Raw genomic sequence first — 9,102 nt, forward strand, 5'->3', positions numbered from 1 at the left:
GGGGGGAACCCCAAGCCAGAGGGGAATTCGCATCCCAGGCAGCTCCCTGTGGTAAGCAGGAAGAGAACAAATTGTGTGTGTGTGGGGGGGGGGCGGTGGATAGAATAAGCTTCAGGCATCCTGCAGCTAGCCTAGGTGGCGTGAGGAGAAGCCCCAGGTACTGCTGGTCCTGGAGGGCTTCCTGCAGGAACATGAGACCCTTAGGCAGGCACTGGGGAGAAGGCAGTGTTGACAGCCTGAGCTCAATCCAATGCAGCAAGTGATTATTGAGCCCCTGCCTGGAAAGACACCAGGCAAGGCAACGTGGGTAGAGAGGGGGCCCCTCAAGGACATGCTCTGACCCTAGCTGCTGGTGCCCAAATGGAGGAGATTCCACTCAGAGAGGAAACCCCAGAAGCATGTGATTGGGCCAGTCATGAAGATCGTATAAGGAAGGACCTGCTCAGGGCACACACACCCCAAATCCACCAACTCCTGAAGGTCCCTCCTAGATCTGCTCCCCAGAGACCCCCTCTGGGCCCCAGGTCCTCATGGCCCAACAAACAGGACATCAGTGTGACTCAAATGACCCAGTTTGCCCCCACCCCAGGAAGGCCTCCAGAATTGCCCCTTTGGGTAGTGGGGTGGGTGGTGATGCAGGAGTGTGGCAGCCCTGGTGTCGGTGTGGTGGGTGAGCTGTTTATCAGGCCGGCCTCCAGCAGGTGCCAAAATCAGATGATCAGACAAGGGAATCTGTTCCCTATGCCTGTAAATAGCTCAGCCTGAAGGAGAGCAGGAGGAATGGGCCGTGGGTGTCCTTCTCCCTCTAGCTGGGGCTAGCCTGGAGTGTGCACGCTCTCTCTCTCTCCACACTCTGCCCCAGATCCCTCCAGGTCCTGGGAGCTGGAGCCTCGCCTCATCCACCCCCCACCCAGGAAGAATGCCCCCCACGTGAGCCAGAGCAGATGGCTTGGTACCACACCCCCATCGGCCCCTGGGGCTTTCCAGGGCTGGCAGGCTGGGACAGGAAAAAAAATGGACCTGCTCTCAAACACCCTCATCCAGCACCGGCCTCTGCCCCCCAGGCTCCCCCCATCCCGGCCACAGAGTGGACCAGAACAAAGTCTCGACTGCTTAGATACCAAAGGGAATTTGCAAAGATCCTAACTAGAATTTGTTTCCATTCTCAATGAAATGCACTCAGGTTCTTTATGGAGTTTGCCAACACTCTGAATGGAATTTGCCAGCCTTCAGATAGAATTCTCTGCCTTCTGAAGTGGGAAATGAGCATTTCTGGCAGGGCTGCTGCCCCACGTCCTACCATCCCCATCTGAGAAGATTAAGGGGACTAGCAGGAGTTTGGGAACAGCTAGGGGATCAACAGAGATGAGCCACAGCCCGGGCACCCTCCCTGCTCCCTACCAGAGCCTGCAGAATGTCAGAAGCCCGCCAGCTGCGTGATTAGACCCTCCCCAAATGTGAGGGTGTGCACCCATGGGCATGTACCAACAGGAACACCTAAATGCACTGCACACGAGATTCAGTCCTGAGTGTGCCAGGTCCATACTGGACATACTTGATGGATACACCCACTTACATCTGTCCTGAGTACTGGCCCAGGTATCCACCAAGATGTGTTCAGCAAGCACGTGCCCATCCCAGGAAACTTTAGGAACATAAGTTGGTGTCTCAGTGGGCATTTATAAAAGCTGCACCCACTGGTGGCCACCATCCACCAGTCTGTCCTGGTTTTTCCTCTCCCCATCCCCCACCTCCACCCCCTGGCCAGAAGGGTCCCCTCACCTGAAATGAAGCAGCTGCTTATTTTCCTGGGGCCACAGGGCCAGATGGGCCACGGAAGAGTCATGGGTTCAGGACGTGCCCCTCTGTACTACAGAGGACCCTACCGAAAGACACCTATGCCAGAGCACAGGCAGTCACGCTGGGAAGGGGAGCCAGCCTGGGGGATGTGGTCTGGCACACCAGAAGCAGCCTCGGGTAAGAGCAGGTGCATGCTGGCTCCCTGCCAGGGAGCAAAACGTCCCCTCATAGCCACTGGGAGATGATCTGTGAAGAAATAATGGGAACAGAGACACCCGAAGTGGACACCTCCCAGAGGAAGTAAATTTGGTGCCTTCCCCCACCTTGTTCCTCCTTGTCAGCCCACAGGATGCCCTGTAGGCAAGACATGCCAACCAACCTCCCTTCCCATCCCCAGGTATCCAGCAGCTGCGACTACGTGTTTGTGAGTGGAAAGGAGTCTCGTGGGTCCATGAACGCCAGGGTCACCTTCCGCTATGACATCCTCAATGCCCCTCTGGAAATGACAGTCTGGGTCCCCAAGCTGCCCCTGCACATCGAACTCTCGGATGCACGCCTCAGCCAAGTGAAGGGCTGGAGGGTACCTATCCTGCCCGACCGGAGGTACAGCCCTTCCTCAGGATACTCACAGGTGGACACAGCCCTGGCACATAGTCTGGTCCGCATATGTGTATAAGGCCCTAGGTATACACCTGCAGGTCGGTTATGCAGTCAGCACACTTTTATTGAGCAACTACTGTGTGCCAGACACTGATGGGTGCTTGAGACATGGGTGGGTGTGGTAGCTGGTGCCTGACCCAGCCAAGCTCTGGATCCAGCAGAAACTGTCCTGTACATGCCACAGGACATGGTGGACACGTGTGTGCAGGAGATCAAGTGGCACATAGGAGAGAACCACCTCCCCTCCAAGACAAGCCAAGACAGGCTTCCTGGAAGTGGTGACTCCTGACCAAGTCTTCAAGAATGGGTAGAAAGGAATTGGCTGGGGAGACAGAGTGAGAGAGTAGCCAGGCCACAGACAAGATGGAGCAGACACAGCAGTGCAGGAGCACACACACCCAGACACGTGTACTCGGCCTGTGCGTAGCAGGGGTACACTCGTGAGCCCATCAGCCCAGGCGTACAGCGACTCACACAAGCCTCCCTGGCTGGGGGGCACCTCACACACCTGACTGTGCGTCTCTGGGGCATGTACTTCACACACCCCTCATTGCTGCTGGAGAGAAAAGCCAGAGAGAGGAAGAGAGGTGGGCAACTAAGAGAGGAGGGGCTGGGCCGGAGGAGAAGCAGGCGGCCAAGGGAGAGCTGGGCGCAGTCCATTCTATAGAGTTTAGGAACAGCCAGGCCATGTAGATCAGAGCCTCTCAGACTTGAAAGTGCATAAGAATCATCTGAGGAGCCTGTTAAAGTGCGGATTCTGATCCAGTGGGTCTGGGAGGGGGCCTGTGATTCTGCACTGGGACTAGCTCGGGGAGGACCAGCTTTGAGTAACAAGGGCGCAATGACCTCTGAAGCCAGACATCCTGGGTTTCAATCTTGACTGCTGTTTACTAGCTGGGCAACCTTAGACGACCTACACAGCCTCTCTGTGCCCCTGTTCCTTCAACTGCAAAGTGGGCACGTTAATACTTACCTCAGCGTGGTTGTGAGGATGCGGTAACACATCACCTGCGAGCCCTCTGTGAAGGGATGTTCTGGGTGCTCCATCCTTCTACAAGCAGGAGCAAAGCACTAGCCACGTCCTTGACACACTCTCTCTCTAGAGCATGCTTTCCTGACTGTGGATCTCCTAGTTTTAGCATCTTTGGCAGTCTGGATAGGCCAAATTTCCCAAGTCATCAAGTCCTGGCTCCCCTGCGCTTACCAGTGCTTGCCTCAGTTTACCTCTCTCCACTGAGGTTTTGCGATAAGCAGGAGGAACCCAGGCCACCAAGCGTTCTGGCCCTCTGTAACAGGGAGCACCTTTGCTCCAGTTTAGAGCCCAAAACAAGGCCGCGCGCAGGCTTAGCGCTGAAAAAGAGCCCCTGCCAGCCTTCAGCACCACCTATTCCCAGGCCTGGGTGGAGTCCCGCAGAGGCCGAGAGGGAGGGTCCAGAAAATACCTTCCTAGGAAAGTGAGGACTGGGGCCTCCTGGCTCCAAGCTTGGCAGAGACAGAAGGAGTGGGGCAGGGGGGAGGCTCTCGGGGAGCAGGGAAGGAGCCAGCGGGGCACGGGGCAGACAGTGACTTGTGCAGTTCAGAGGCAGGTGAGGAGTCCTGACCACCCCCGCCTCCCCCACTCCACTCCACCTCCCACCCCAGGTCGGCCCGGGAGAGCGAGGATGAGGATGAGGAGGAAGAGGAGCGACGCCAGAGCATGAGCCGCGGCTGCACCCTGCAGTACCAGCATGCCACCCTACAGGTCTTCACCCAGTTCCACACGACATCGTCCGAGGGCACAGACCAGGTGGTCACCATGCTGGGCCCAGACTGGCTGGTGGAGGTCACCGACCTGGTCAGCGACTTTATGCGGGTGGGTGACCCCCGAGTGGCACGCATGGTGGACAGCAGCACGCTGGCGGGCCTGGAGCCCGGCACCACCCCCTTCAAGGTAGGCACGGGACCCTGCCAGTAGCCTTGGTTACCTGTGGGCAGAGAACAGGAACGTTCCTGGGACAGGATTCCTAGGGCCTCAGCCTCCTGGGTCAACCCCAGCAGGCCCCCAAAACAACACACTCTTCCTCCTCCCCCACCCTCCCCCTTCCTGAAATCCCGACATCAGAGGTGATCACCTTCCACTTCCCCTTGGTGAAGGCTCTCCCTGCAAACCCTGTCAACCTTTACCACCTCTGTATGGCTCAGGGCGCGTCCCTGAGAGCACGCGTGGGTGAGGAGAGGGGGCAGGAAAGGGAATCCGGGCACCTAGGAACTCAACTCTGACCCTCCTTCTCTACAACTGGGTTGAAATCATCCCCTAAGAGATTGTCAATTGTGTGACGGTTGGCTAGGATCTACCTGCAGATGTGTTTATCTGTAAAGCAACTGATCCGACATTGAAACATGGGGAGCTGTCTCAGTTTTAAAAAAAAATCTAGATTTCTCGTTTTGCAAAACATGCATCTGGCAACACTGGGCCCACAGTCCCACGCGGCAATCATTGGCTGGAGTCAATACTGGTGCCCTCCCTGCATGAGGACGAGTTCTCCTCTGCCACGACCCCACCACTCCCTTTTGTGTCTCTGACGTTGAGGCCAAACATCCGTTGCTATTTATCACTATGTGGGGCTACTGTGTACCTTAAAATCTGCCCACCTCTCTCATCCGTGCTCCTGCCTGGCTCTCGTGAGCCCCTGAAACTCACCTGGCCTCTGGATCCTGGTTTCCAGGTACAGCCCTAAGGCAGAGCCCGAGAGTCCTGCCTCCCAGCCTGCCCCCACTTCCCCCCGGTTCCAGGCGTCTTTTCCAGCAGCACTCGGACTCCTCCTTGGCTGGGAATCCTGGCAGTGCTGCCCTCCTGGCCTTTGCCCACCTCTGTCCCACTCTGCCTCAGGTGGTGTCTCCACTGACGGAGTCTGTGCTCGGGGAAACGCTGCTAACGGTGACGGAGGAGAAAGTCAGCATCACACAGCTGCAGGCCCAGGTGGTAGCCAGCCTGGCCCTCTCCCTGCGGCCCAGCCCAGGGAGCAGCCACACCATCCTGGCCACCACAGCTGCCCAACAGACCCTCAGCTTCCTCAAGCAGGTAACCAGATGCCCAGCTTGCCAACCTGGGGGCTTGGGGTGTGGAAGGAAGAAGGGGACTCGAGCTTGTCCCTCTGCCATGAGGCCCCTAGATTAGGGCTTTAATGGGAGATCCATCTACCGTGGTGCCCTTCACACCTGGCCCACCCCATTCCCCTGCCATCTGCACAGGGAGGCTGGCCAAGGTCTCGCTCCTTGCATCTGCCACCCCGAGATGTTCCTGCTGAGGGTTCCCCCTTCTGGATTCTCAGAAAGCCCATCACCATCTCTGCCCACCCCCCCGCCCAGGAATTACCCTCACCCATCTCTGGAGCCCCAACTACAGCCTTCCCCCCACCCCCGACACAATGGGACACAGGCTACAGGACAGCGGTGGAGAGGTGACGGGCAGGAGCACAGGGAGCAAGAAGGCAGGTGTCGAGCACTGACCCAAGAATCCCCTGCCCCTAACTTGCTCCATGATCCCAGGCCAGTCCCTCCTCTCGGGGCCCTGCTTCCTCATCTGCAGGGAGGGCAATTCTCAGAATGTTTTAACGGAGGAGAAGGCTTGGATGGGGTATGTGTTCTCCTCAACCTCCACATGTTTAATGAGGATGATCCCCAGGTCAGGCATGGAGATAATGGGGTTACTCCTGCAGCAAAACGGACTCGAGGTAGGCCGTAAGGCAGGATATACGTTTCAGCTCATCAAGGGGAGACAGGGACCTGCAAGGTGCAGTATGAGGCCATAATGTGCCCCTTACCCTGCCCCAGCCTCCAGAGGAGGACTTCCTGCTCCCACAGCTGTCTCTAAGCACCTGCCACCTGCTGGGCAAGGTTCCAGTGCTGGGAATTCAGCAGGGGGCCAGATTATCGCAGCGTCTGTCCTCACAGAGCTTGGCATCTGCGCAGCATGTAGCAGTGAAGCCAGCCAGGAGTAGCTCTCTAACCGCTGTCCCCTTCTCCTCCTCCTCCAGGAAGCCCTCCTGAGCCTCTGGCTCTCCTACAGCGATGGCACCACAGCCCCACTCTCCCTCTACAGCCCCCGGGACTACGGGCTGCTGGTGAGCAGCCTGGACGAGCGGGTGGCCACGGTGACCCAGGACCGGGCCTTTCCGCTGGTGGTGGCGGAGGCCGAGGGGGCCGGGGAACTGCTTCGCGCAGAGCTCACCATCGCCGAGACCTGCCAGAAAACCAAGCGCAAGAGCGTGCTGGCCACGACGCCCGTGGGCCTGCGGGTGCACTTTGGGCGGGATGAGGAGGACCCCACTTATGACTACCCGGGGCCCAGCCAGCCGGGCCCCGGCGGGGGCGAGGACGAGGCCCGGGGCGCCGGCCCGCCCGGCACTGGGGTGCCTGCAGCCGAGGCCCCAGGCCCGGGCACCGCCAGCCCCGCGGTGCCGCCCACGGAAGACTTCCTGCCGCTGCCCACCGGCTTCCTGCAGATGCCCCGCGGGCTGACGGACCTGGAGATCGGCATGTACGCGCTGCTGGGCGTCTTCTGCCTCGCTATCCTCGTCTTCCTCATCAACTGCATCGTCTTCGTGCTGCGCTACCGGCACAAGCGCATCCCGCCCGAGGGCCAGACCAGCATGGACCACTCTCACCACTGGGTGTTCCTGGGCAACGGGCAGCCGCTGCGGGTGCAGGGGGAGCTGTCGCCGCCCGCTGGCAACCCGCTGGAGACGGTGCCCGCCTGCTGCCACGGCGACCACCACAGCAGCGGCAGCTCACAGACCAGCGTGCAGAGCCAGGTGCACGGGCGGGGCGACGGCTCCTCGGGCGGCTCGGCCCGGGACCAGGCCGAGGACCCTGCCAGCTCACCCACCTCCAAGCGCAAGCGGGTCAAGTTTACCACCTTCACCACGCTGCCCACGGAGGAGCTGGCCTATGACTCGGTGCCTGCCGGGGAAGACGATGAGGAGGACGAAGAGGACCTGGGTTGGGGCTGCCCAGATGTGGCAGGCAGCACGCGGCCCACTGCGCCCCCGGACCTGCACAATTATATGCGCAGAATCAAAGAGATGGCATAGAGGCGCCGTCCCCCCGGGGGGTGGGCTGTGTGTGGGACACAGCTGGGACCCCCGCTCACACTGATGCAGGCCGGCTGAAGTGGATTTTGTACTCCCTGCCCCTGCAGCTTCGCTCTGTGCTGGGTGGCCGTGGCCGCCTACCCCACGCGGTCCTTCCTGCCACCTCACCCCGTACCCGATGCTGCCCCCGAAGGCGGACGGCTCCTTCCTCAGGAGCTTGCTAGGACGAAAGCGATCCCAGGCCTTGTTCTACCCTTTCTGAACCTCCTCCAATCTTAGATGACCCCCGGCCCCAAAAGTGAGGCGTGGAGGCCAAGCTTGGGGTGAGGGGGGCCCACACTGTGCCCCTGCCCCCCATGTCCCCTGTCTTCCCCCTGTGTGGGGGAGCTTCTGGGGGGGTCTTGTGTCACAAGCTGCACAAAGACTTTTCTCAAACCACTATTCAGGGATTTCTGTCCTTCAGGGTGGGGAGGCGGCGGCTGCCTACCCTGCTGAGGATCTTGCTGTGGACAAAATATTGGGGGATGAGGAGACACTTGTAGCATCTGCTGGCTTCCAGGTGCCCCCCAGTCCCGTCCCAGGACCTGGGAGCTGGCCCTACAGAGAGGTCTTGTTTGGGCCTAGGCAGGCACCTTCCTGAGATCTCAGGACTCCCTCCTCTGTCCCCATGGGCTGTGGGCAAGGGCCTAAATGGGGAGGAGCCCTGGGCTGGCCCCTAGCAAGCCAAGCCCCAACACTGTGGTCTGGGCGGCCCAGGGAGACCCCATCCCCCTGCTGAGCCCACAGTGAGGACAACACTACGCGCCTTAGAGGCCCCTCCTGCTCTGCTGACCACTCCTTCCTCTCTGCAGGGGCAGCCACCCATCCCCCCCAGGGAGCAGAATCTGGTGGGAGGGGGGAGAGGGCACCAGGGGATGCTGTGGAGGACCTGGGGATGGGCAAAGACAGCAGGGAGCCGGGCATCTCCCCTACCGCTCCCAGCCCACAGCCCACTTCTCTCTTGGGTTCTACCCACCACTGTGTCAGATTTTCTTAAATAAATGGGGGTGACCAGATGGGGCCGGAGCAGCCGCCCCCAGAGAACAGAAAGTACATGGTGCCTGGCTCTGTGTCTCGTCCTTGTGCGTGCACGCGCACGCTCATGCACACTGTGGGCACACTAAATGACATGAGATCACAACACGGCTGAACCAGGCTGCAGGCCTGCTGCTCCTCTAACATCCACATCCCTTTGGACCCTCTGGTGCTGAGGGGCCACCCGCATCAGGAGAGGACGGATTCGCTGACCCAGAAATGTGACCTCACAAAGATCTACCTCTTCTAGGAGTTGCCATGATTGGCTCAGGAGGGTGGGCCAAGCCTCAGGGCCTCCAGAGAAAAGGCTTGCAGGGGGTGAGAGGGCACCGAAGGATAAAGAAAGGGGTGAAAAAGCGTTGCTGTGCATACCTGAGCTCACCCTGGATTCCTTCTCCACCTTCACTCCACCTCCCAGAGCAGGTTACTCCCCGTCACTGTCACTGTCACCAGGTCTCAAGGAGGCCTCCCTTCTCCATGGAGGAAAGCCTGGGGG

The 9,102-nt window shown here is 59.7% G+C and overlaps 1 protein-coding gene across 1 annotated transcript in view; it reads left to right on the top strand.

Annotated features, from left to right (window-relative positions):
• The window catches only part of TMEM132E (transmembrane protein 132E), a 55,438-nt gene extending 46,814 nt beyond the window's left edge, over positions 1-8,624 (top strand). The window contains exons 6-9 of the mRNA XM_077852180.1: positions 2,198-2,403; positions 4,102-4,390; positions 5,330-5,521; positions 6,477-8,624. Coding sequence (XP_077708306.1) covers positions 2,198-2,403; positions 4,102-4,390; positions 5,330-5,521; positions 6,477-7,532 — 1,743 coding nt within the window. The 3' untranslated portion in view covers positions 7,533-8,624. The remainder of the gene's footprint in view (positions 1-2,197; positions 2,404-4,101; positions 4,391-5,329; positions 5,522-6,476) is intronic.
• The last annotated feature ends 478 nt before the right edge of the window (positions 8,625-9,102 follow it).

This window comes from Canis aureus, chromosome 16 (assembly GCF_053574225.1).
Source record: "Canis aureus isolate CA01 chromosome 16, VMU_Caureus_v.1.0, whole genome shotgun sequence".
NCBI lineage: Eukaryota > Metazoa > Chordata > Mammalia > Carnivora > Canidae > Canis > Canis aureus.